Source organism: Gavia stellata, chromosome 12, assembly GCF_030936135.1.
Source record: "Gavia stellata isolate bGavSte3 chromosome 12, bGavSte3.hap2, whole genome shotgun sequence".
In the NCBI taxonomy this organism is placed as follows: domain Eukaryota; kingdom Metazoa; phylum Chordata; class Aves; order Gaviiformes; family Gaviidae; genus Gavia; species Gavia stellata.
In genome coordinates, this window is record NC_082605.1 from 25,050,463 (window position 1) to 25,078,209 (window position 27,747).

General features: G+C 48.7%; 1 protein-coding gene across 2 annotated transcripts in view; it reads right to left on the bottom strand.

Moving 5' to 3' along the window:
* The window catches only part of SRGAP3 (SLIT-ROBO Rho GTPase activating protein 3), a 125,852-nt gene that overhangs the window by 12,312 nt on the left and 85,793 nt on the right, over positions 1-27,747 (bottom strand). Inside the window, exons 6-15 of one of the 2 annotated variants that reach the window (XM_059823573.1) lie at positions 27,249-27,377; positions 14,705-14,926; positions 14,083-14,184; positions 13,631-13,828; positions 12,172-12,256; positions 9,603-9,630; positions 3,493-3,523; positions 2,748-2,808; positions 2,260-2,337; positions 1,007-1,141 (exon numbers count right to left, since the gene is read on the bottom strand). In XM_059823573.1, coding sequence (XP_059679556.1) covers positions 1,007-1,141; positions 2,260-2,337; positions 2,748-2,808; positions 3,493-3,523; positions 9,603-9,630; positions 12,172-12,256; positions 13,631-13,828; positions 14,083-14,184; positions 14,705-14,926; positions 27,249-27,377 — 1,069 coding nt within the window. Of the gene's footprint in view, positions 1-1,006; positions 1,142-2,259; positions 2,338-2,747; positions 2,809-3,492; positions 3,524-5,595; positions 5,699-9,602; positions 9,631-12,171; positions 12,257-13,630; positions 13,829-14,082; positions 14,185-14,704; positions 14,927-27,248; positions 27,378-27,747 lie in introns of both variants that reach the window. The other variant, XM_059823572.1, reaches the window with a different exon arrangement.

Consider the following 27,747-nt stretch of genomic DNA (forward strand, 5'->3'; position numbering starts at 1 on the left):
CCAGCCAGTCCCCCTGAACCTACCCACGTACCGAGACACTTGAACCCCTGAACAACCCCGACGCCTCTCCTGTAAAATAAAGTCATCCTGCAGCCAAAGTGTGCAACACGCTCCTCCATCATCTCTGAAACATCAAATTCATTCTGCCTTCTTCCTTTCCCCCAGGGGAGTAATTTCCATGACTTGCCAATAAATAAATGTCATCACTACAAGGTACTGAGAGAAATACACCCCAGCTGGGATATCTGTTTCTTCAGTCGCAGAACAAGTGGAGCTGGGAGGAGAATTCAGGACAGAACAAGAAGCAACCAGGCTCTCCCTGACATCAATGCCAGACCCTCCATGATTAAAAACCCTCAGCTTCTACCTCTGCTCACATCCCCAAGCACTTTCTGGTTTTCTTTGGGACGGGAAACGCACACAGCAAACACCTGGAGAAGAGCTGATCGAGTGAGGTTGAAAGCAATTCTGCAGACCTCAGGGGTCGGAGAAGCTTTGTGAGCAGCCAGAAGTTACTGACCTTCACTACATTTAGTAGAAGATACTGAGCTAAAGCAGCAAAACCCCTTTGGGTCGCAGGAGCCCCATTCTGCTTGACACGTGATGGGCAGGCACAGGAACTGCCGTCAGCCGCACAGAGGTCTGTGCGGGCAGGACAACAGCCGACCCTGTTCAAGCAACTAATGCCCCCTGATGCAAGCTGCAAATGCGTACATGGGCTTGCTGCACGTGCAGCCCGCTGGCCTAAGCTTGGAGATGACTCTCTGGTGATCCTCATGATGCCAGGAAGAATTTAAAAGAGCCATAGCAAGATGTTTTACCTCTCCCTTGCCTCCAGCGCTGCCATGCACACTCTTAATGTCTTTTCCTAACAACTTCCATTGCAGACCTATAGGCCTTCTTACAACATAAGCTGCTATTTGCAAAACTCAGAGGTACCTGCCCCCCGTTTATTACTTCTTTTGTCCCACCCTATTCTCCGAGAAGAGCTGTCACGCATACTTACTTATAGTAGATATCAAATCTTGAAACCTTTCCTTAGGAAAGAGGGGGTTTTCCAGTCCTCGGAAATACAGCTTCAAGACTCCAGCCACTGAATTAATGTCACGTTCATTTTGATCATCAGCAAGAGGATCTTCACCTACCCAGAGAAGAGGTTTTATTTCCAGCATTACTATCAAGTTGGACTAACACAACAAGTGGTTTTTACTAACTCAGTGGAAACCCAAAATTTCCCACAGTTCAGAAAACCCTCCTGTGTGTGGAATGGTAATGTTAAGCATTTGCCAGCAAGAGGAGAGTTTAATAAGGTACTCTGTTACACAGCATCATGCTGAGACATGCTATAGCCCTACATACAAAAACCCAGTTTATTGTGGAGGTTTTAAACCTTTCCTGAAGATGAGGATGTTATTAATTGGTTTTCCTTCGCAGTTTCCAGCCCAGTGCATTTTTGCATTTAAGGCAACAGCTCAGAGAGCTGAGCAAGGTCTAAACGACGGTGGGTGAAAGCCTGAGAAGACAGGCTTGGCTGGAGGATGCAATTACGCCTCTGGAATAGGCTGAACGGTTCTGGATAGCATTGTACCGACTTAAATCTATGAAAGGCTTTCAAAACCTAAGGGATTTAGATACCGATTCCTCTTAAATAGGATGTGCAAATCCTCCAGCCTTGACAATCTCACCACTGCCTTATTCACTGGCCTGGCTACCTTCACCCTGATCCCTCCATGCTGCTCAAAGATTAATGCCATGGAGACAATTACCCCCATCTAGACTGTCCCTTTCACAGCTTCACCTTCACTCGGTGACAGCAGGATTGCTCTGCCCTGTCTTGCCAGCCTTACATCTGCGATGTTGTTTTCTCAACAGCATCACTGGCATCTCCACAACCAACGCTGCCACCAGGTACACGTGGCAATACTGCTCCTCCCTTGACAAACTGCTGCAGGAAGAAAGAAAATGGATCCCTGACAAACTATTTTATGGCTTTCATCTGAGGCTTTCATGCTCTTAACCAATGACTGTGGAAAAGATCTCTTCCCCAGCCCCTACTTCTCACACTCTTTCCCTAAGCGACTCTTCGCTACTGCTGGAGAAGCAATACTGCGGTACCTAGGCAGGGAGAAAACCTGCTCGCGTCTCGTAGCAGAAAGGCCTTTAGCACAGGCTTTACACCATGTCTAATGCACCCAGCACACATTGAAACTCCACGATCTCTGCCTGGACACGGCGTCCCAGCACACCCTGCCCACGCACCTCTCTCAAACGAATTCTTGATGTCATTGACTTCCACCTGGGAGCCAGGAACTCTGAAAATGCCCTGCTGCTGAAGGCCTGGAAAGGAACAACATTTTAGAGAAGAGTTGTGTAACTGTTACGCAGTACTTTCTGGAAAAGAACAGCAGAAACTAGGAGTCAACACACCTGGAGAGAAAGGCTCAGAGAGCAGGAAGGGGACAGCCTGCTACGATTCATTTCTGCTCCTATTCTCCAATCAAGGCCCCCCACATCAAAGCACTGAAAGGGTTCCCATTGGCCTGAGCGAACAATTTAACCTGAATAATTGCTAACAAGACCTAAATATCTGTCAGTCATCCAATGCTACATCACAGTCAATGCCACTGTAATTATAACCAGAGTCCATATAGTGATGCCTGCAGGCATCTCTACTGTATTTCACTGCTAACTACAAGTATTTCATTCCTTTGCAGAAAGTTTCTGTTGATATTACTGAACCAACTTACCATACAAATTGATGTAACGAATGCAGCTTTCTACTACAAGCGGAATAGCCTGTCCTGAATCCTTCATGAAAGGAAAGGAAAAAAGTAAAAAATTACTGGTTTATTGATAACAAAGCATGGGAAATGCATTAAAGATTGCAAAAACAGAGATTTGAAAATCAGTGCCATTGAGTTTAGTAAGAAGACAGGCAAGAAAAGGAGGCGTTAGACACACATCAAGCCATGAAAAAGTGCTGAATATACTATGTGCAGTCAATTATGCACAAAAAAAGCTCTCACTAAAGTGCATGAAAGACTGCTGCTCACTATCTGGTTGAGACAGGGGACCGATGCAATGGGATCACAGCTATTCCATTTCAAAGGTGTAATGCTGAGCCTAAATAAAACTTGTGCTATACCTGTCTGATGAAATAAGCTTCCAGTAACAGAGCTTACAACAATATTTCCACCTAAAGAAAGAGCTAGTGTCAGCAGATGCTAAAATAAAAACAAACCCAAAACACAACAGCGTGTGAAATGAACTGCCTGTATCTGAACCTGTGAGGAGTTTTGGCTTTTGTTTCAAAGCCGCTTCTCTCCAGGGCCCCCGTGGAAAGAGCTCAAGGAGGAAGGTAAGCTGTGTCTGACTGCCTAAGTGGATGTTTATTTTCCTTAGGGGCTTTGTTTGGTTGTTTCTTCCAGTAGAGTACAGTTGCATCTCTCTGGTTAATTTACTCCATCTCCTAGACAGGCCTCCAGTAAATACCTGATTTCTCGTTCGCGCATTCCTCCTTCCTCTGAGAACACAAAAAAGCAGCAGAGCGGGAAAAAAAGAAAAGATTAAGCAAGGATAAGTTCAGTTAGAGGTAAGCATCTCTTTCGGAGGCCATGAACGCTCAAATGCAATGGCAGCTTAGCAAGGTCCAACCCAGGCCTTCAGGCTGTCCACCCTCCCTCCCAAACCCCGCCTGGCACACTGCACCCGGCCTCGGAGACCGGCAGGAAAAGCCTCTCGGATTTCTTCCCTCCCTGAACCTGCGGCACTCGCAGGCGCCCAAGGCCAACACCAGCCCCTGCCCAGGCGCAGGCGAGGCTCCGGGGAGAGCCGCCCTGGCACGGGGGCACTGGGCAGCCGCCTGCAGCCCTGCGCCCCACGGGGCCGCACGCTTCCCATGGCTGCACGCGGTCCCCAGCCTCGAGGACAACCCCGGCAGCACAGCACTGTCCCCCGAGGATTCTCCGCTGGCACAGGACACCCCGTCCTCTCAGACAGACTTCCACTGCAGCTAATTCCTCCTCCACAGTGCTGAACAGGCTGGACTTTAATGAGCATTACTTTTTTAAAAATCAGTTTAAGTAAGGAATAATTACAAGTATTAAAGAGATTACCAGCTTTGTCAGTTGGGTCTGTGTATTACTTGTGACAGGGCACTGTTTATGAACACTGCCCTCAGGCTTATGGTTGCACTGAAAGAGCCTAAGAGAATAAATCGGAGCCGGATGATGCCTATTAGTTTACCTAATCCAACAGTTTGTCATTACTGCTTCCTACAGTGTTTTCACTAACGCTTTCTTCAGTGCAGGATTAAACACTCTTAGCAATGGGAACGGCATCGCTTCCCTTGGAAATCCTTCTGGCAGCCAGGCAATAGCAAAGTGCTGGATTTTGAAGGATCGGCAGCTTGATAGCTGGAGGTATCCTTTGGGACAAATCCCACGTTCACACTTCTTCATTTTTCTCCTCGAATCTCTCCTTCTGGGTAATTTCTTGGGCTGAGCAGGGCCAAATGCCCTCTTCCACTGGGACTGCACTAGTATTAATTGAGTTAATCTGAGTTCACCCCAGCTTAAATGAAGAAAATACTTTGGCCCACATTTACGAAGACCGCACGCTGCATGTTATCAGCGATGGTTTGGAGGAAACTGCTCAGCAGCCATTTAGGAATCACTCTGCTCCAACGCTGGAAGCCAGGCCCACGGTCCTGGCCCTTGCCGGGCACGGACGGGTGCCCACACGGGTCGCAGGCAGCGTGCAAGCTGCAGCATCTCCTCTCCTGGCACATTCAGAGGTAACGGCCTCCCACGGGAGAGGCTCGTGGCTCCGCACTGACACGTGGCTCTCGCCTGTCCTCCCTGCAGGTTAACCCTCCTCCAGTTTGGGCTGCGGGAAGGGGCCTTCAGATCCCCAGTAAGTACTGAGCTGTACGAGAGGGCCTCAGCCACCTATCAGCAGTTGGCGCTGAGACGAGCCAGCTGGGCCGGTCATTATTAATGTATTTTGTTTAAGGATGAGGATAGCACGTCTACCCTCCCACGCAGCCACCCATACGCACGGTATTTCAATTCCAGGCTGCCAGCCCTTACAACTGGGAGACACTTTCTGGGAGCTTATGAGTCATTTTACCTTCCCCCTCAGCCACGGGGGAAGATGACCACCAAAAATGTGCAGAAAAAGGGAAGGTGGGGGCATTTGTTGATCCTTTGAGGGTGCTGGGCTGGGTTATCCTTGCTGTCTGATCTTCCCTCCCAGGATGGGTGGAAGCAGTGCCGGACGACGGGGACGCTCAGCCAAGAGCGCCTCGTGCCGCACGGCCAGCCGACAGCCACCAGCCCCGAGGGTCCTCACCGCTACCCTCGCCCCAGGGCACGCAGGTGGTGACGGGACGGGTAACGCAAGGAACGCACGAGGGGCAAGGACAGCTATGGAGAGAAATCGTCACCGAGGCAAAGCGCACGCTGGCCACGTCAACCGGGTGCAGAGCGGACTGGAGAGACCCCGCCGAGGAAGGAAAGCAGCCAGCAGTTAGGACACGAAAGCCACCATTACATTCACAGCGTTCATAAACTCTTACTGTCAGCCAGCGAGTACCTTAATGAACGTTTCCATATTGCCGTTAAAGAGTTTATGATTATAGACTGAGAGAGGCCTAGGTCTCCTCATTTTCTGTGGCTTAGGGGGAAGACATGGGGGCCTGGGAGAAAATGGAACAAAAGAAATCAACAAAACACCAACATAAATGCAATGACAGGGTGAGATCTCAAAGGTTATGACTGAGAATAAGAAATAAATCAAACAGAAAAATCCCTCTGTGAGGACTCAACACGCAGCTCCACGCACTCCGCAGCTGCTCATGCTTCAGCTTCCCTGATGCTGCGTCCCCCCTCCCGTGGACACCGCTCCGCCGGGAGCCGGGGCACCTGCAAAGAGCTCAGCTCCGCATGGCGCACAGCGCCCACGGCTCCTGGGGACGTGCCCTCTGCTTACTCCAAAGCCCTTTCCAGCAGCCTGGGGCAGGCTACCCCAGCACGAACTTGGCCAACTCATTTTGGAGCCAGCGCCGCAATGGCCTCGCTTCTGCGGGCCCCAGAGGCCAGGCTGAGCCCGGGTGCAGCTGGCAGGCGACTGAACGCGCAGCAGAGCTAACCTGTAGGCAGCCTGCAGCAAAATCAGAGCTGTTGACTATACGCTGCACACATAATTTCAAGTCAAGGTCAAGACTGCAACCTTTATTTAAGTAACACATTCAAATTAATCTTGATAATAGAAACATTTAACAGCAATAAGCCAACTACCCATTACTTTCCATTCCCACAATCTTCCAGTATTTCCCTATCAGACAGACTCTAACCTCAGCTGCAGCCACATACAGAAATCTAATTATCTGTTGCTATGGGCTTCTTGAAGAGTCCTAGTTTCTACTGTAAACGAGAGTCAACTTCAGAAATCAGACAGTGTCAGAGCAGTAACTATACCAACAACCACAGCTTGAATGAACAATGGGTGATCAGGAACGCTCTTCATGCAGAACTTGCTTCATTCAAGCCAGAGAGTAATAAAGCTGCTAAACACAGCTGGTTACACAACTGTCTTTGGTACCCACGATCTGCAGATACAAACCTCTCTGAGATGCCAAATATCAAAACTGCTGCTCAGTGTTTCTGCTAGTACCAGGGATGAGGGTAGATTTAGACTAGATATAAGGAAGAATGTTTTTACAATAAAGGTGGTGAAACACTTGCACAGGTTGCCCAGAGAGGTGGTGGATGCCCCATCCCTGGGAACATTCAAGGTCAGGTTGGACGGGGCTCTGAGCAACCTGATCTAGTTGAAGACATCCCTGCCCATGGCAGGGGGTTGGACTAGATGACCTTTAAAGGTCCCTTCCAACCCAAACTATTCTATGATTCTATGATAACATTTAAGAAGTAAAACAAAGGCACTGGTGCTCAGTAGGATTTTTAACACCTGCCTCCTACTTCCATCAGTTCAGCACTCTGTCAGCCTGAAAAAGCACCAAGAGTAGCTGAAGCGTTCAACTGATTCCTTGATATATCGAAAATAAACCACAGCTACCCCTGGAAAACACTGGGGTAACTCCTGTTTATTCCTAAATGGACCTCATTCTGCTCATAGATGGCCAGAAAGAGGAAAGTGGGACCACTTCCACCTCTCTGTAGCTAACTTCTGTTTGGGAGACATTCACAGGGATGTGGATGGTTTCTCATCTTTCTGGCAGACATTTCCAAGAGTCAAACCACCAAACAAGAAGGTGAGCCCAGTCAACGCACATGAGCAAACCCACCAGCAACTCTATAAGAGCAGAAAAGGCAGGCATGCGCATTAGGAAGTGACATGACCCTACCGCTACTAGCTAGTGACTGTGAAGACCTTGTTGACTTCAGCAAGGGTAACGGACACCTACTGCTTCTGGAAATGAGGCCATGGAAACATGTGCCTTATTTTAGTGCAGGGATCAGGTCTTTGGAGGGCTGCTTTTATTAACACTATTCACATTTTGATTTCTTCTTCTGATAATGAAGGACATTAAGACCCAAGTGCCTAGATCTAGAAAAGGGAGAAAAATAGCATAAAATCTCTAACCGATTTCTGATCCGTCCTCTACACCCAGGCTATATTGTTGTCTGTAGAGGAGAGATCACAACTGCAAACAAAAATGAGTGCTAGGAGCCTTCATGCAAAAGTTCTCACAAAGCAGAGCCGAATCGACATGTACAATTTACACAGAGGTATGATGCAAAGGTGACAGTTGTGATCCGCTGGTTCCTTAACCACGTGCCTTTTATTAAGCAATTTGACTCTACACTCCTATAGCTTCTAACCACTCCTTCAGCTGGTAACTGAGGAGCAGGAATGCCTGCTGTCCATTCAAGTGCCCGCCTGACTCTCAGCTGAGCAGCCCTGTGCCGCAGACTAGAGACCCAGTGCTGTTTGCTGCCGTGTATTCTCCTTTCCCAGGGGGATGCTCTGGCGCGAGGCGGCCGGGGCAGCCTGGCCTCCAGCTGCATCTGGTGGGAAGGTTGATCTGCCTACACTTACAGCGCTGCCTCGCACAAGGAGATTGTCTCTTGTTTGTTTTCCTTTGTGAAGTAAAAGCAACTGCTGAAACAAAAGCAAACAGAAGCAGCAGGGAGCTGTGCCATCATCCCTCATGTAGGAGGCTGTTACTCATTCCTTTGATTGTTTTGGCCAGCGACACCACCGCCCCACGGGCACCCACTCCTGACAAACAAAGTACTCAAGAGCAAATTCTCCCTGTGATTTTACCTAGGCGTTTGGGGTGCTTTCCTCGACCAGCTCAGCAGAGAGCCCTGCCTGGCCCACCCAAAGGGCCAGAGCTCACCTCCCAGAGGCTGTGTCTGTAGCCCCCACCAGCCGTGTGCATGCAAACACACCCGGGGCACCGAGGGCGTCAGGGTGCTGCAGGGCAGCTCTCCCGGGACCCGCTGGAGAGGGAGAGGTGGCGATTGCAGCAGGGGACCGGCTGCTGTGATAGCTGATCCGAAGGGCACCTGGGAGCACGGTCAAGAGCAGCTTCTTGGAGCATGTCAGTGCAGTGATACATGATGCAGTCCCCGCTCTCTGGCCTGTGCGAGGCAGGGAAGGCCCCTCTGTGTCCTGATGGCACCTTGCTGCCCTGCCCTGCAGCCCTGGTGGGTGCCCAGCCCTGACGCCACTCAGCCTGGCACCGGCAGCACAGTCCCCCTCCTGCCAGAAGGCGAGAGAGCAAGGCACCCTGCCGCCGCGCTGCCCTCTGCTAAGGCAGCCTCTTTCCTGCTTGGAAAGGCAGCACGAGCTTCACCATCTGCTTCAGCATTTCTAACAGGGAATGGGTTTTTTTTTTTTGCTGGTATTGCAAATTTAATGAACACCAAAAGAGGGTTGTAAAAAGGTAACACAGAAAGAGGTTGTACATGTTCTGGGGAGAAGTTTGGAGGCTTTGCTGGCCTGTGTCTTACTGTCAGAAAACCAGCACACTCATAGCAAGCCACCAGAGCTCTGTGGAGATGCTTTACGGACTGGACACAGATCAAAGCCTCCTCCATGTTACATTCACCCCTAGCACTATCTCCTGCTGTAGAGGGAGGGAAGTCTGAACACAGGCATTCTCTGCACTCCTAGGCAAAAAAGCCAGAGCTGGGAGAGGCTTCTGGGAGCATATCAAAGTCCTCAACTGAACGGACACGGTAGGGAGCAGGTGGACACCCTTGTGTTGCACTGTCTGAACACAGCCAACCTCAGCTGCACTACAAGGCACTGCACCACACCGTGCTGACCCAGCGCTTCCAGGCACTTCAGAGACAGTCAGCTAGAAATTACACTGCAGCAGAAACAAGGGCCTGTTTGTCATCACCCTAATTAATCCACTTCAGGCAATGCAGCTGAGAAGCAAGGCAGTGATGTGGGGAGCCTGGGATTGCCTGCCCTCTGGCCTGCCGGCACAGGGTGTCTGGAAGGTGGTTAAATCTGAACCCCGCCAAGCTGTATCAGTAGCAAAGCAAACCACCCTTCCCACGGCCACCCTCCTCCTGCCAGAGCCCTTCCCAAAAGCAGATGAAGTGGAAGAAACTGCTCACCTGGTTGTTCCACATTCAGCTCTTTCACCTATGAAGAAACACAAGTTTCTATCATCTCTCCACATTAGTCACCACCAAACGACTGTTAAAACACAATCGCACAGGCACTCACACACCCACGTCTGGTTCTGTAGCCCTGGGTTAATGGCTTCTGGCAAAAAGAAGCTGAATGTGCCCGAGGGCCCCGCAGCTTGGGGAGATGCCGAGCTGGTGGCTATACAAACCCCTGCCACTAAAAGACATATCAGAAGTCCAAGACTCAGCCACAAGAGAGGGAAAGCGTCTTCAATTCCCACTGATATTGGAGGTTTATTTGCAATACGAAGCCCATCTTGTAAATAACCAGATGCGCTGCTGGTTCTCTGCAATAAGTGCTCATTTACACTAGCTGGGGATTGGCCAAACCCAAGCAGGAAAGGGGCAGTCTGATAAGGGCTGAAGCCCCCGGGGAGGCCGCTGAGATTATCCAACTGCCTCATGGAGGACCACTAATAGCACCTGAATGCAGCGGAGTATTCAGTTCTCCAGCTTTTTCTGTGAGATAACAGCCCATCTAATCACGATCAGGCAAGACTCTATTCTAGCTGTCAATATTCTCATTCCCTTCGTGTATTTTTAGTGCTTGGATTTCATATAAATGGCAGCATATCACCACTGATAAGATCTGTTCATTTTTTAAAGTATTTGTCAAGCCACTGAAAAAAACTAAACTAATTTCACATGCTGTTTCTGCCTTTCTCCCAAGGCCAGGAAAGCTGATTTATTCTTCCTTTTTCTAAGGCACATAAAAGGAAGCATTTGGCTGCACGTCTCCTTCCTGCTCTCCCTTGGCACCTGTGGAAAGCAAGCTTGCAGCCAATTCCTCACAGAAAAAGCAAAGAATTCCACACGAGTATTTTGCAAACCCAGACTTCTTCCTAATGAGAATCAGCTCATGCTGAAATGCAGCATTTGGCATTTCTGGGCTAAATATTTGCTGAACACTTATATAGCAGGACCATCCCATGGCCTGGGAGAAATTCAGAAAGTTTTCCTGTGAAAAATCTTCCACAGCTGCTTTTGCACAACTCTAGAGAATTAAAATGCCTGACCCTGCACTCCTCCTCCTCAGTACAGCATTAATTTGGCTCTGGTGTGAGAGACCAGGGTGGTGATCAAATTAATCTTCAACAGACTCATGACTCCTTGCTCCAATCTATAGGAGTCTTAGCACTGTATCCAATAAACAGAGCTCTTTCCTGTATTAAGATCTGTGATCTCTGGGAAGAGCTTAGATGGGTCGGATTTCTGTGAACTGCACGCTCCATTCCCCTTGCCTGTGGCAAAGCCTGAATTCAGAGCCAGCGGCTGGGAGCCCTGCCCCACGCACAGTAACCCACCCAGCCCCGCACAACCCCTGCCACGCTGGTGTGGAATACAGGACTGCCTCGGTGAGGGTGCAAAAGGGCTGCCTCCAACCTGCTCTTGCAGGGTGATAAGGGGTTAAGGCAGCTACAGGGAGCACTGAAACTCCTGGGAAAAGAAATACGTTAATGGAGCCCTGTGCATCTACCCTTGCAGCTTTCCTTGTGTTTACGCTTTGTGCCTTGACTTGGCTCTGTGTTCACCAAGTGGAACATACCACAGGGTCTAACTAGAAGGTGGATTTTAAGGCTAAATAAATTTGGCAGAGAAAATATGTTTGGCAAAATAGCCAACAAAAAGCTTTTTTTTTTTTTTTACTCTGATATGAGGAGTCCAATTTTTGTATTGTTAAAACAAGACCATGGACCATTTGTGTATTTTAATTTAAATATATTCTCTCCTGTTGGAAAATCAGGACACTAACTCGCCTCCATCTTCTTTAACCTAGAAATAATGCTATTTTTTAAAACCCTTTAAAAGAGCTAAAATCTCCTCCTCAGGACATGGTGGCACATCACTACCCCAGCAGTGGCAGATCCCACCTGGAGCCACGCATTCCTGCCTCTCTCGGAAGCGACTGCCCCCTCTGTTGTATGAAGCCTGTGTGTATGTGCTCCAAACCAAACTTGTGAAGTTATCTGGGGTAACAAAAGCCTGCTATGGAAAAAATTAGTTTTAAAAACAAGGATGATTTTCCAGTTCTGGTTCAGAGCAAATCAAAAACCTATGGCCAGGGGACAAAGGGCCTATTAAATCAGCAAGGCTGCTGGCAAATCTGTAACACAGAAGCACAGCATCAAGGACAAGAAAATACGTGTGTTCAGGGCTGCACTAAGAGGGGAAGAAGGGGGAAAGGACAAAGGCACAGGGTTGGAGTGGGTGGGAACCTGTTTGCTGTTGGAGAAGTAGCACAGCACTTTGGCACATGTATAAGATTCAAACAAATTCCTCTATGTGCCTTTCCAAAGAAAGGCGGGATAAGACTAATACTCCAGGGAAATAATGATTTTGCGTGTCACTAGTTTAACTTAGTAGTAGCAGCCAACCACAGAAGCCATCATTCACTCAGGAAAACACAGACAGCAGGTAAGACTGAAAGATAATGCCTGGTTTAAAATCCTCTGGTGATGGAAGGTTCCTCCCTGGACCGAACCCCACCACTCACCTTCTCCAAGAGTCTGCTTCAGCAAGTCGTGTTTAGCCTGCAGCTTCGTGATAAGGTTACTGCCATTCAAATACTCTTTAAATTTCTGGAATTACAAATAAAACAAAACAAGGTGGGTTAAGACTCTTGGCAAGAATAGTCCGTAATTGAGGCGCGCTTTTGCCTGGGGGGCTGCTGGGGGGGGCTCGGCGAGGCTGACAGGCTCTAACAAACCAGACATCTGATGCGCCGCAGGGCTGAGCATGGTCTAATCACTTCTCACTGCTCCAGCCACAGTCCTGATACCTTATTAGCCTGGTCTCCTTGGTGCTGCAGCTACTGCCTGGGAATGCAAGGAGCTCCAAAGAAACGAGTTGAAAGCAAGCTTTCTTCTGTCAGGCTTCTGGGAATGGCCTGGAAAATCAAAGAGGCTTTCCCTCCACTGACAGGCGCTTTGCCTTTGTACAAACAAGTGATGCAGAGCAAGAACTCCTAGAGCATGAGACCTTCCCAGGTCAGGAACCATCAGATGCTTTATGCACCGGGCAACACTAACTGTGCAGCACAACTTCTCATTTCATTGTGAGACTGTTTGACACCCGGTCACGCTCACGAGCAAGCAATTTACAGATAAGAGGAGTGAGGGAGAGAGAGATGGAAAATGAAAGACAGAGAATGGGAAAGATCAAATTCTTGCAAAAAGCATTAAAAAAACCCCAAGCACAATTCAAAACGAGAGCTGCAAGTTTTTTCCCCCCAAATTGGAATAATAATACCGTTAAGAGAAAGTAGAAGCTTTTCTATGCATATGAAATATATCACAAGATGCTATTAACTTTAGCCTGTTACCCATGCTTAAATGAGGGCTACTTCTGCTGAACTAATTATATTTCAAGCACTGTCATGGAGAACCTTAGATCTGCCTAGAAGTGAAGGATGGGAGCAAGGCTGCAGGGGAGACACAGCACAGCTGCCTCTACCCAGCACGCACACAACAGCGAGGCGTCGCAAAGCCAGGCTGTCGCAGCTTCCTCCAACACCCTGCATGAGATGCAAATGGCTGTTTAGTTCATCCCATGGGCCAGGGGCAGATTTTAGCTGTGTAGGCCAGAAAAGGAAGGCTTGATGGATGGTTCAAAATTGTGAAGGCCTCCAGGAACAGCCACTGAACAGTGACACGCTGTGATGCCGGCTGGTCTGCTGCCCAGCTCTGAGCCACTCCTACTGAGTTCTGTAAGTTTTCTGTCACAACCGGTTGCTCCAGTTGTTCCTTCAAAAAGAAGAACAAGGCAAACACTGGATTGTCAGTCCCTATGCACTACTGTGCCACTGAGAAACGCATTCCAACCCCAAATCAGACAGAAGACAAATACTTAAAGAGACTGAATTGGTTCTTGCTCTTCACTAATGAGCACTTAAAATGGGACTCAGCCCTAGCAATTAATGCTTTGTGTCCTGCATCGCATGAGATGAGACTCACTGTAAAGTAGAACATTTCAGTTTCCTGCTGGTTGGCTCTCCTCTTGGCGATGTTTATTTTACTCATGTAGGTCTCTGATGCAGCTGACTTGACTGACTCAGTGGAGCGACTATGCTGGAAGGCGTCTGAAACATCAAAATCTTCCACCGTCAGCATGTCCTGCAAAGTCTGCATTGTGGCATCCAGAGTTTTTCGTACCTGTCAGAAATAGAAGACAGCATGGTTTTGAAGCAGACTGGGAAAGTGACATGTCTTGAGCCCAAACACCCGCCAACAGACAGCTCCTTAGTACTGGGCTTGCTCTTGCGCTAGCTGCAGTCAATGGCAGCTCTCAGCACTGTCACTGGAAGGACTCTACACCTGAGCACACCAGGAAACCCTCTGCGCAACAGGCAAAAGGCTGAGCAATGCTTCCTATGAGGCCAAACATGAGACCCAGAGCGACTTCTTACCTCTTCATTCTCTATCTTGAGGGTGGCTAGTCGCGACTGCAGCTGGTGGTACCGCATCAGCAACTCGGTCTGCACAGGCTGCTGGGCGCTGACCTGACACACCTGAGACAGAAGCAGTGCCAGAGGGAGACAGGAGAGTATTCAGTGGGTCACGCACTGACCAGACATACACATTTAAATACCTAAATGATTCTCTCCAGCACCCGCAAGCTCCTCGCAGCCTCCAGCGAGGCTGCGTCGCCCAGCTTGCAATCAGCAGTGCCCTGGACTCAGGCCAGCACAAAGCATTTTCCACCCAGCATTTGAAAGCTGCACTCAGAAGTCTTCCAATTACAGCAGGTAAATCAAAGCTCCACTTTACAAACCTGTTGGGCAGTTCAGCTGAGAATCAAACCACAGGCTTGCTAATTGGGAGAGATACAGAGCAAGAGGCAGACTGAAAGGAGGAGCCCTAATGAGCCAAGTGTCTCATTAAGAAAGGAAACAGGAATAGCAGTGTGTGAAGACAGCACAGAGGGATAAGGAGTCAGAAATAATTTAACAGTGATGGTTAAGAAGAGGAGGAAGCCAGCCCAGGCCAGGCGGCGAGGCAGCTCTGCAGCCCCTCGGGTGAGTACACTACCTCATCCCCCATGTGAGGCTGGAACTCAAACTTCAGCGGAGGGCAGAAGACCTGGTTGCACATGTCCATGATGGTGTGCTTGTCGCTCCGTGCATCCAGGTTGTCCACAGCATTCTCGATGATGTCCAGGCCCTCATGGCGGGAGGTTTCCAGGTTGTACTCGGCAGACAGGTATGTCCTGAACGTCCGAGCGAGGCTGGCGTGGAATCCCAGGTCACAGCACTGAGAAACATTGAGGAAGGGCCTGGTCACACAAACACTCCCACCCTTGTTCTGGAGGGTCATGTGTACATTAAACACCCAAAAAGCATTGTATGTCCCAGAGAAACATCTGCCCTGTCATATCAGGGTATATTTAACAGTGTAGTGCAATACCATATGAAAAGGCAAGAAGGAAAGAGGACTGAAGAACAGGTACCAGGGAGCAAACAGCCAGATAGTACGGTGACCCTGCGCTGGACCCTCGCCACAGCACCAGGGCTTAATACCCTTCATTTTACTGGGAAGGGCACAGGATCATCTCAGACAGGACAAAAGAAAAAAATCACCCAAAAGCACGGTTCTGCACGCTTACCTGCTCAGCACCACCCCGGGGCCAGCGTGACCGCAGGGGCCCCGCCGGTGGCAAAACCTGCGCCCTGCAGTGGCCCCCAGCAAAGAAATGGCCAGAGGGCCTGTGCCACTTCTTGTCCCCAGCGATTTCCTTCTCGCCTTGTGAACTGCCCTGCACGCACTTTTTACACAAAGAAACCATTTCCCAAAGCTATCAAATAGAGATGGACATTCAAGCAAAGTGGCACTGAAAAACGTGCCTTGCAGTAAGTGCAAACCCTTTCATCGTCGCTAGGAAGCTGCCTTCCTCTCTCACGACGGAGCAGTTTCTCATGCATAACTGATCGTTCTCATGTTCACCTTGGGGAAAATGATAAAACTCAGAGCTAATTGCTGCCAAAATACTGTACATTAGACAAAAGCCTGTTTTTAAACTCTCTTCTCAATATAATTGAGTTTGGCATGTTAAGTATAGCAACAGCATAGGGATTTGCTGCTATGAACGCTTAATCACAGCTGAGCAAGGAGCAACTCTTCGCAACTCTCCTCCCAGTCCCCAACGGGAGCCCTGACACAGCACAAACCTCTGCAGGGCTCCACTCCGAGCGGCTGGCTCTGCTGCGAGCAGGCGGCCCTGGGAGTGGGGGGCAAGGATGGGCACCGAAGAAGCACCCAAAAGTTGGATGCCAACAGATGTTGTTCTGTGGGGAAAGGCAAAACAGAGAGGACGCTGGAAGCAGGAGGAGCACAACGCATCAGCCTGAGCCACACTCATGGGGCTGTAAGGGGAGTGCAGTGAAACAGAAGAGCTGCAGTCCAAAACTCAAGCACGTCTCTTTCGGGGACATGAGAGGGATGGAGTTCCTGATAGAGGACATAAAGTTAGATAATTATGGCTTTATCCTCTGTGAGGAGTTTCATAATCCTATGTCCCCAGTGCACTCATTCCTGTCTGCTGGCACAGCACGGCGTGGCACACCCTGGTCAGCACAGGCAGTTAGCAGAGTGGTACCCTCGGCATCTGAAGCTGTTCGGGTATCTCTGCACACAAGCACCGCGATCTGCAGAGATACGCCCAGGCGCAGGAGGGCTGTGGGTCACAGGGACACCCCCATGGGAGAAACAGAGGGTCCCCATGAGAAACGCCTCCCATGGCACATAGCACCAAACTAACCATTGCCAATGAGTTACTCTTATTACATGAAAACTACCAAAGGACAATTTGTATTACAGAAGTTAAGACGCTTTGCTGCCACACAGATTAAAGAACGAGTAGGAAGTCCTCATTGTCCGAGCTGTAATCGAAACCACCCCGGCACAGCATGGGCAGGCGTACGGTGAGCAGGCTTCAGCCCCAGTGCAGCCCCACCAAAATCACTGCCATGAGGACCAGCATGGTACGAAAAGCTACAGAAAAGAAAAGAAAGATTGCTAGTGACAATGACCCAATGACCCAAAATGAGATCAACTTTTCCACAGCAGCAGAACTCCTTGTTAGGAGCTAGCATTTCAGAGGCACCTTCTCCAGCTCTACAGCATCCACAGGCATTACTGAACCAATGCAAAAAGGCACAGAAAGTGATTCTGCATCAGAACACCAGTACTGATAAACTCGAATTGAAATATGAAAACTCAGCTGGTGCCACAAGCAGCTCCAACCAAAGAAGTCATCTCGTGCTTTCCCCAGATCTGAAGAGACAACCCTCAGGTCAGATCAAGTCACACACAGAGTTGTATGTGGTTTAGTCTGTGCTAAAAGCAGCAGTAAAACCACAACGGGCCGATTCCTGCTCACAGATACCTGTCCCCATCGAGTCTTTAAAGCAGTGAAACTACATATGCAATAACGAGGATTTTTGCAGGAACTATCAAATGGTCATAATCCACTGCTTAATAATAATAATTTACTGCTGCTATTTAGCTTCTAATTATTAGTTGAAGACACGGGCAGTCAAGGACTGGTATAGCTGTGCCTTCATAAACGAGCAAGTTACACAAAAAATGAGGAAATGGGGAGAATTTCTATACACTACTTGGGGCAAAACCTTGTTTAGTGCTGCGAGTCTCTCCCACGAGACGATTTTAGCATGAAGTCCTGTATGACTGCTCCAGTGCTGCACCTAGAAACCGATGAGTCAAGACGATGCAGCACCACAGCTGCCCTGCTCTTCCCAGCCGTGTTTCGGCGCACCCCAAGTGCCCGGCAGGCAGGGACAGGCAGCCCTGGCGGGGCCAGCCGTGGGAGCAGCGGCGTGTGGCATCCCTGGCAGCTGCGGGGGACGAGAAGTGAGCTCTGCGCTCGGACCATCAGCGGAGATCTGACCCCACAACCCGCCCGGTTTGGCACAGGCAGCTGGCAAGCCATCGCTGAGGGGGCTGCCACGTGGGTGGAGCAGGGTTCAGGGCCAAGAGCCCTGTGCCGATGCTGGAGGAGGACCCGCTCTCCCGCTGCAACCAGCCAGCCGCCGTTCTGTGCCCTGGAAACAGGATTGCATCCGGTTCCCAGTGCACCTTCCAGCCCATCACTGCCATTCTCCCACCCCCTTGGAAATTATTGCTACTTGACTACAAAGAAGAATACCAGGAGAAAATACCTGCCAATGTTCAAGGGTGGGAATTCCCAAAGCATCCAAAACTGAGCTATTACAAAGGAAAATCACTGAATACCACAGAATCTGAGGAGACGGGGCTCAGGGTATTGCCAGATGCTTTTGAGAAAAAATTCCATGCGAAATCTTCCCTTTACTTTGAATGCTGAACTCACACTGAAGCTAGCAGTTTTTTGCAATGCCCAGAAATTGGTTGCTACTGAAAACCAGGGCAGGCACCTTCCTAACACGCTACAGCCCTTGAAGTCTCTGGTGATTAGCACTGTGCCGGCTGCTTCACACGCTGGTGCCCACAGAAGAAAAGACAGAACAGGGACTCCCATGAAATTCTCAGAAAAACACACAAAGGGGAGGGGAAAAGAAAAAGAAAGAGGAAAAAAAAAAAATACTTCAAACTCCTGCTCCCAGCTCCAGAACAAATGGTATTTTCTCACCCCTCTTATCCCTTTGATGGAAAATAAATTAGAACCACAAATAATAATCCTTAGCCCTTCTACAGTGCCTTTCATCTGGAGAGCTCAAAGCTCTTCGTATATTAATTCATTAAGTCTGGTAACACCCCTGCAAGGGCTGGAAATATTACAGTGTTCAACTTGAGAAATAAACCAACGCCCCAGAGCTTAAGCAAGCTGGTTTTGGCCAAAATGCCATGGAAGCGGCCGAATCTGTGTGTGTGTCTCCCACCCCTGCACCGCAGAGCTGCACCAGCGGAGAGGCCAGGGGCTGCAGAAGACGACCGGTGGTCATTAACCCCAGTGCCAGTAACCCCATCTTAGACACAGGGGTGGAAACAGAGAGATATTGAAAGGTTCATCCACAGCCAGGAGGAAAGCTGAGGAGTCTCCAACCCCGCACGAGCATCTCAAAGTCTTCCCTCAGGCAGCTAAGGGAGAGCCATCTCTTCCGTGGGACCTGGTCACGCTGCCGAGCCGCGGGTGAGCTCTTGTGAAAATCAGGCCGGGGATGGTCTAGACCGACGGGGCGGTAAGCAAGCCGTGCCACCGATCGCAACCGAGGCACCAAACTGCACCAGCACAGGAAAACAAGAAACATTTTAAGAACAGAGCAACATCCCGTGGGTGGAAAATAGGGAAGCCCGAACGACTCTGCACTCCAGCAGTGACCTTCAGTCATTCCTCAGCAGCAGGCAGAGAGCTGCCCCGTCCCCCAGGACAGACAGACGTCCCCACACAACTCCGCTGCTCCGGTCGCCCTCCTCGCGCATTCCGGCAGGTCGACAGCAGTTCTCCCCGATGCACAAGGCCAACTGCTCCAAGCCCCACGAGTTAGACATCATCCTCACAAGAGAGATGACGGCAGTGAGGATGGCGACTGGTGCGTCCCGAGGAATCTGGTGGGGTTAAATACAAATGACGGAGCTCTGCAGAAACGCCGAGGGATTTTACATAGGCAAGGCTGCAACAGTACTGGGCTTCAGAGAGAAGGAAATCCTTTCCAAACTACTGATGCATCTGTCTTATTTCCTCACTGGTTCAACAGTTAAAAGATATTTAACCTGTCTGTTGCAAAGCATGAAATAATGTTTTACCGGGATAACGTTTGCGCTTGGCCATAACAATGCTGGGTACTACGAGAGATCCTAACTCATGCCTGAAAGTATCTTCAGATCTTAGGAGGAGTGTTTGAAGAGAATACAAACTACTTCTGTTCTCTTCCATTTTTATGGAGAATGTTTATTTATTATGTATTAAAAATGCAAAAACAAAACAGTCGCACCTTTGGAGCCTGCAGCCACTGCACTTCCCTCAAAGCAAAACAGCGTCGAAACAAAACCCAGTTACAAAAGGTATTCCAACCAAGGTACGATAAATGCTTGTAAAGCAACGCTCCACCACAACAAGCAGGCTCTGCACGCTGCAAGGTGGATCCAGGCAGCAAAGGAAATTAAACCGCACCAGGAGAAGGCAGGAAAGGGCTGCGATGCATCAGCAGCCACAAATAATTGCTCAGAAAAGACGGGAAAAAGCAAATAAATGCGAGGGCTGTTTCCCTTTGATGAGCATTGCCCCCAGTGCTCTCCGGCAAGTCTGATGCCGGGTGGGAGCCGGCTGTCGGGGACGCTGAGGCGCACGGCAGTGCTGAGATGAGGAGATGCAGCGATGGAGGCACTTCACTGCATCGCAACTTGGGGGGGTCGAGGGTCGCTGAACTTTTCAGCACTGAAAAGTGGCTGTAGCCCTCGAAAGTGCACTATTTTACATATAAAGGCAACACCCCCCAGACTGACCCCATCTTTTAAGCTTTAGCAATTCGAGGCCTATCCAAACCTAATGTGCCAGCTCCTCTGCCGGATGAAGAGGGCGCTGAGGGAGTCTGAAAGCCACCGGAACGCAGGTCCCCTTGCCGCGCAGAGGTGTGCTGCGGCCCAGCGGCACCCGGCAAAACCCTTCCTCCGCCCGTGAAATGCCCACGCTGGCATCACCCCCAGGGACACCCCCCAGGCCGAGGCGGGCTCAGCCGCAGCTGATGCTCCAGGCGTCGGCACTGCGAGGGAACGGCCGCGCAGGGCGAGGCTGCGACCCGCACCTCTGACGGTGCAGGAGCAAACGGCCCTGGATTCCCTCCACGAGTTCCCGTAGTTTTGACTCACAGCAGAACCATGCCTCTTGTTACAACAGAGTACGAAAGCTGTCATAACGCGTTAAACGGGGGACTGTCAGGTTTTTGTGGTCTGAGGCCAGGAATCGGGAAGCCCGTGCCGTAACGCCAAGCGGATCTGATGTGTGCTTCCAGGCTGGCTTTCTCCTACGCCCATGGGCAAGCACGTGTTTTTAAAGTGTTTCCTGAACTGCGCGAAGGGCCCCCCATGCACACCCCGGCCTGGCTTGCAGTGCTCGACTGTTACCATACATCTCTTCCAAAGCAACAGTCTTGGTCCAAGCTCAGGGTTCTGCCTGAGGCAGCCACCACGACAAAAACTCCTGAACAACCGATTTATTTCTAGCCAAACAGGCAGCAATGTGTGGATAGCGCAGGGGAAGGACAGGATCCTCCCTGACCCTCACAGTAATTAACTCCCGCCCTGACGCATGAGATTTGAGTATTTCTAATCAAAGGTTCCTTAACTATAAATATTACAGACCCAAATATTATGTAGTCCTTTTCAAAATCTAGCTATAGCTATTGAACTCTATGGTCTAAGGAGTAGGTTTCTTTCTGGAGGATTTTTAACCCACATTTTCTTTTTCTCCTTAGCCTCTCTATAGCAACTCCCTCCCCCATGTATATTTTCTCAGGGCTTTTTTAACAGTTTTTTTTGGTTGTTTGGTGGTTTGGGTTTTTGTCTGTCAGGGGTTTTGTCTGTTTCTTTAGGGGGTGGTGTTTTGGTTTGGTTTTGTTAAGATGAATACATTGGTAAATTAACCTTTTAAAGGACATTAAGACCTTGAGGCTATTCTTCCAAGCAACTGGGAAAAGCAGCCAGAAGTATCAAGAAGAAATTCTTTTTTCTAAAGGAAAGTACTGTTGCTTTTTTGTACCAAGCTAACAAGGTCTATCAGACAAAGACTGCTCGTGGTCTTCAGGCAGTAAAACTTACAGACTGCATGACAATTCTAAATCATAAAACAATCAGCACATGTGCTTAATTAATTTAGCAAGCCAATTCCAATGTCTGTGGTATCCACGTGAGGAATAAATGGTTTACTACATACAAACTTTGGCAAAAAACGTAGTTTTGCCGTATTATTAAAGCCAGGACTGGCAAAATTTAAGGAATGTGTATTGGTTGGATTCTTCCAGTTTAATATAGTACTCTAAGAACAGCTTAGTAAAAATTGTTATTATTATTAGAGCATCATGATTTATGGTTCCTGCTTACAAACAGGTAGCTATTAGTAATAACCTGCATATAGAAGGAGAGTTACATAAGTTTACTAAACCAGGGTACTGGTATACGAAAAAATGATGTCAAATTTCTGAAAGGAAATCAAGCAAATGCACCTCCTGCCCCTCCTCTCTTCATCCACAGCAGCTCTGTGTTGAAAAAGTTCATACAAATCTAATCCTTTTTCTTCCATTTATTCTCTTAAAATGCATGAAGCTTTTAACGGCATATGGATATTTCTGGTTTTATCACCCATTTCCACTGATCATCTCTGCCCTGCCTAGGCAATTCAACATGCCAGAACTATTGCCTGGGGCCCCCTGCAAGCTCAGGCGTGTTTTGTCGCACCCACCGTTAAAGCTGGAGGGTTCACTCTGCATCCACGGCAGCTGAGGTTTTTCCCTCTTCACCGACTCACGACCCTACAGGAACTCGGGCACCCCAGCGAGCCCTGCATCCCCTGCGCGTGTATGGGAGGGCCACCGTACGTCACGGACGCTCACCAGCATCCACTGCAGCCTCCCACAGCAAAGCACTTGCACTCAGGTGGCTGTGTGGCACCTCTAGTTCCTCAGCTCACAGCTCCCTGCAAAGTTAGTGTCCGCACCTCCTAAAACCACATATTTTCTATTTCCCAGAGCCTCCTCCCCGGTGGCAGGGAGAGCTGACCGGCTCAGGTGCTGCGGGATGCTGGTGGCATTCCCAAACTGCCGCCTCTGCAGGAAACCGGGTAACAAGGACACAGCAGCCATGCAGTAGAGAGCACTGAGCCTCGTGAAACAGCCTAATTGCTCCTGATGGAAGCCATTTATTCTTTTTATTGCTGCACTGTTGACTTTATTTGAAATACCCTGAAGCCAGATCTCCTAGGTGCAGGCGCAACGCATGGTAAGCTGAAGTACAGGCACTCCTCCCTGGGAGAGCACAAGTTTTGAGTTACAGATGCTGCTCCGCCTGACAGTGCAGTCACAGCGGTGCTTTGCATGGTTTCCATGATAAAACATACCTGGCTTTTAGGCTGGCGGGACCTTGGTATCTGGCAGAAAGCCCACTCAAAGGACAGCATGGGAGGAACCTCTGTGCCTTTGTGGAACTGAAAGGCTCTTTATACTGGAAAAATTGCTTCGAACAACAGAGCAAACCCCCAAAAGAGATTCTTTGCTTGTATAAATCAGTACCTTTTCATTAAAGCGCCGCACAAAGCGAAGCTGCTGCCGGCGCCGGCTCTGCAGGCACAGATGTGCCCAGGCAATTAGCCACTGATGGAAACAATGATGACATGAGCTGCAAGAGATGCCTAAAAATAGATCCTAATCAAGTGGTCTGTGGCTTCAGCACCTTTGAGTCTCCCTCTCTTTCGGGAGTCTGAACCCCGCACATGAAATACAGCCACGTTGTCCAACAGCCCAGCACAGCCAGTCCCACTGCCGAGGCTGTCGGCACAGCACAGGACCACATGCCTCACCCGAGCAAGCGGCAAATCCCAGAGTAAAACCTGAGCATCCCAGGTAGTCTGCCATCAATCACTTTACTTGCCAGCTAACAGCAGCCTAACTCCTCGTCCTCCACAGTAGCCAGCACTAGCTGGAAACAGAGAGTTCTCATTTGCTCTGCTCTGTTCCCTTTTTTCCTCATTTCTTCTTTACTCTTTCTTTAAACATATATTATGCATTTATACACATATTTCCTGGCCTCTATTCTCTTGACATTGCTGCAAAACCTAGAGCTTTACTGTGAGGTAAGTAAAGCCAACTGAAGTTTCTGGCATAACAATTTTGACTGCTGTTTGTTTCCTAGTGACTAAGCATCACTTGACCGAGTGAAAAAAGACAATGCTATCCGCTAAGTTTTCTAGGGATTGAACAATTTGGCAGTAACTCGTAATATTAAATTCCTCAGAATTCTCTTCCTTTACTTCCTTGTTTGTCTCGGATATGGCAAACACACCAGTCCATAGAGAAGCAAGCTGCTGTTTCAAAAGGATTTGCAGGAGGCTGAACAAGTTGGGGTGGATCAGTACATATTGACACCGACTGCTATGTTTTACTCTGCTAAATCTAGCGATATCTTTCATGTGACCACTTCAAAACATTTTGCAGCCATTTCACACAGAACTCCAGAGGGATGGATAAGCAGCTTTATCTCCACTTCACATACGTGACCAAAGAGATTAACTTGGTCACGTAGTTAATGACAGAAATGAGAGACGAACCCAGGCGTTTTAATATAAACACATGCTTCTTTCAAGGGAAGAGGCACAACGGTGTACTTGAAGTCCAAGTCTAATTTGATCTGTCTCTGTATTCTTCTCTTCCTTTCTAAAGGAAAAAACAAAAAGGCCACTAGAGACAGAAGGAGGGATAGACGCACTCTGTGCCACTTCACGGCTTCTCTGATTGAGTTTTACATTTCTCATTAAACCCGCAGCCCTGGGAGGACTCTCTGCCCTCTCCCAGAGCAGCTGGGACCTTCCTTCTCGCCACAGCGGGAGATTAGCAGAACGGCTTTGTTATAAAAGTCACCATTCTGAGGTGATGCTGAGGGCACAAGAAATGTCAAGGCTGTGCCTAACAGATGACACTGAGCCTTCTGGGATTTGGGGGAAACGCTGCTAAATTAGCTGCTCCAGTGTCCTGACGGTTCAGATTTGCGTACAAATCAAAAAACTGCACATGGCAATTTGCGGTTGATAGGAAGGGTGTGTGAGAGCCCCCCATCACCCCTCCCATGTCCCGGAAAGACAGCTTGGTACATCGTTAATCATCCCGCTTGGTGACACAGGGTGGAAGAGCCGGGAGAATTTGCATAACTGCAATACACGGACACTGCGAGGATCCTATTAAAGCACAGCCAGACAGGTTTTGAGCTAAACCAAAACTCTGTTCTGGCCATGAAGGCCCTCCATGCTCGCTCTCTTCCTGCAGACCCGCTCCCCCCGTCAGGCACAGCTCCCCCCGCACCGATGCCCAGGGCCCTGCATCGCCCCGCTCTGCTCACGCTGCTGCAGCCAAGGGCTCTGCGGGCTCTCGATCAAAGGCAAAATTCACCTTCTGTGCTCAGAGCCCCTCTGCTGCGTCCCAGGGAATGGCAGGGCTGCCCCAAGGGGCAGAGGGCCCGCGTCCGGCCGTGGTACAGGCCCCCTGTTTGCAAACGGCACTGTCATTCCTGAGAGTGAAAGGCGCCGTCTTCTTATCCTTGTTAAATGCACTAAGATTAAAACACTAACTTTCTAACTACATCTAAAAATATCTGGTTTCTTCATTTTCCTTTACATGGGTTACACGCCTATGGAAGGCCCAGCGCTGTTGGATCCGACGGCTGTCTTTTCTTTCAACCACTTTCAGTACTAGTGGGACACAGTGAATGGGATCCCCTTCTTCTGGGGCGTGCTGAAACCCGTCTTGCCATGCTTTTGCAAAATAGATTGAATTTGTACAAAAGTCTGTTCAAATAAACTGCCCTTCCTTTGGGGATTTAAAATTAGGGCACCCGTGTACAGCTCACACATCCGATATTTTGTTTTCTTTGGTGAACAGAATACATAGTTAGGGGAATTTAGCTGCACAGAGTTGAGGATACTTTAGTTGAAGTCCCCTGAAGGGATTCCTGGAGTGCGGAAGAAAAGCCATCTGCTTACTCCAGTGGAAGTGTCAGCAAGGAAATAAAGTTGGGAGGAATAATATAAACAGCCAGAACTAAAATGGAACTTGGCAACTCTCCAGGAATTCAAAGTCCCTAAAACTCCAGGAAAGTAAGTCATTCTTGCTTAAAAAAATAAATAAATGAAAAAGAGAGAGAATATACACAACAAAAAATCAGAAACCCCACAGATAAATCAAGGTATTATCATACCTTGCTGTTCAAATGTCTCCATGATCAAGTTACTAGGTTTTTAATATGGCTTAATACATCTTAAACAGCAAAGAGAACAAAAAGGACATACTAAGAATATTTTACCTTATCTCAAAATCTTGAAATCATCAGGGGGGTTGCATCAGACTTACTTTAATTAATGCTTAGAAGAATAAATATATGTTAGTGGGTTAGTAAAGGAGATAAACACTCCAGCACATTTTTAAATCATATATTTAGGTAATGATGAAGCCAGAAGACTAACTTGGAACTTATGGATCAGTTATTTATGTGCTCATTGAAGCACCTCTAGCAGGAAGAAGCTCTGCGCAGTGCAATCTATACCACTGTGAAGATGCCTATTAAAGGAAGAAATGGAAATCCCTTCTTTTGAATCATTTAAAAGCACTTCGTAGGAGCTGCTGATACACACGTGCGTTCAAGTCCTACCATCACTATGAAACCTGCTTCCAGCAGTTCCTGCCCTAAGGCTATTTCGTGCAATGAGCACTTCAGACACAACTCAGCAAGCACTTTCCCTAGCTAGGAAAGCACTTCCACATGTGCTCAACTGCCGCCAAAGTTGAGGAGAGCTAAGTGCCTGCTCATACTGATAGCAACTGCAGAGGCATGTAGTAGAAAGAAAGATCTTCTGTTTCAACAACAAAAATGAGGATGCATCTGATCTTCAGAAGAGTTTATCCGTTTCAAATGCAGACTAATCGATGGGCCAGGAGGAAACCTCAGGCTCACCTGGCTTGCCCCAAGGCAAATTCTCCTCCAAAGGCTCTGGACTTTGAGCAGCTCCAGCTGCAGGACATCCTGCTGTGTGGGAGTCACAGCAGATGAAGCCGTTGCTTTAACGTGAAGGAAAGCACCGCATCTGCGTGGTTCTGAAGGCAGAGTCAACATATACCGACAACCAGACCTTTGCATGCTTGCGATACGGTGTGAAAGGCGCAGAAAATATTCAAGCAATTTCTAGTTTGTAGCTGTATATTAGATGTGCCTGAACCACGGAGTTCAGTCCAGACTCCCCTGCTCATGCGCTCAGGAAAGCGGTTGGTTCAGGCTGGTTCATACCCTGCAGTTATAATGAAAAACTCCATCTTTTTTTCCAGACACTGATCAAGGAAGTTTATATGTAGCATAAATATGAATCAATTACTTTGTTGTGTGATCATGTGGCCACCATAAAGTTCGGAGGAGGCTGGTTCTGGGTGTTGCCCAGAGAAGTTGTGGATGCCCAATCATTGGAAGTGTTCAAGGTCAGGCTGGATGGGGCTTTGAGCAACCTGACGCAGTGAAAGGTGTCCCTGCCCATAGCAGGGGGTTGGACTAGATGATCTTTAAAGGTCCCTTCCAACCCAAACCATTCTACGATTCTATGACTCCCATATAACGGCAGCTCTAGTTCTGCTCATATATGCCTACATCAACTGGGGGAAAAATCAAATGCGTGTGTGCAGCTGGGAGGAAAAAAAACACCACAGGGAAAAAAAAATAATCCAAATTTACGGCACATTTTCAGGCCCCAGTTAAGCAAATTTTAAAGCCCCAACAAATACCCCTTTCGTTACCACCACATGAGAGTGTATTTAAGGACCAAACCATGCTTAAGATTTAGCTGTACACTCATCAGTAGAAAACAGGCAGGATGAACGCAGGGGGAGGAAGCACTTACATCGATGAGGTCAGAGACGTCGTGGATGTAGTATTTACTGACAGCTGCGTTGGTGGCTGCCAGGTTCAGCAGGTAGTCGTTCCTGGCTTTAGTACACTTCAGCTTGTTTTCAGAATATTTGGCTTGTCTCTGAAAAAGCAAAACGGCATGTCAGAGCACAAATAGGATGCTACTTTCACAGCTTCTCTTGCTGCAGGGCCCCACAGCACCCTGCAGCCTGGGTGTGACGTGTTAATTAATAAAATTTGGTATCAGGTATGAAAACAAGCACCCTTGCCAGGACGGAGGAGATCATATCTGAACATCCCCAGTACCATCAGCCAACGCACAACGAGCGCATTCTGCTCAGATGTACCCAGTGCATCCCGAGCACAGCTGCTCTTCCTTTATCTGTGCATTCGTGGAGGTTTTGGCATCAATCAAAATTAGAGGGCCAAATTATCCTCCCAGATACACTGACATACATTTGGACTTGCTCCAGATTTATGCAGCTGTATCA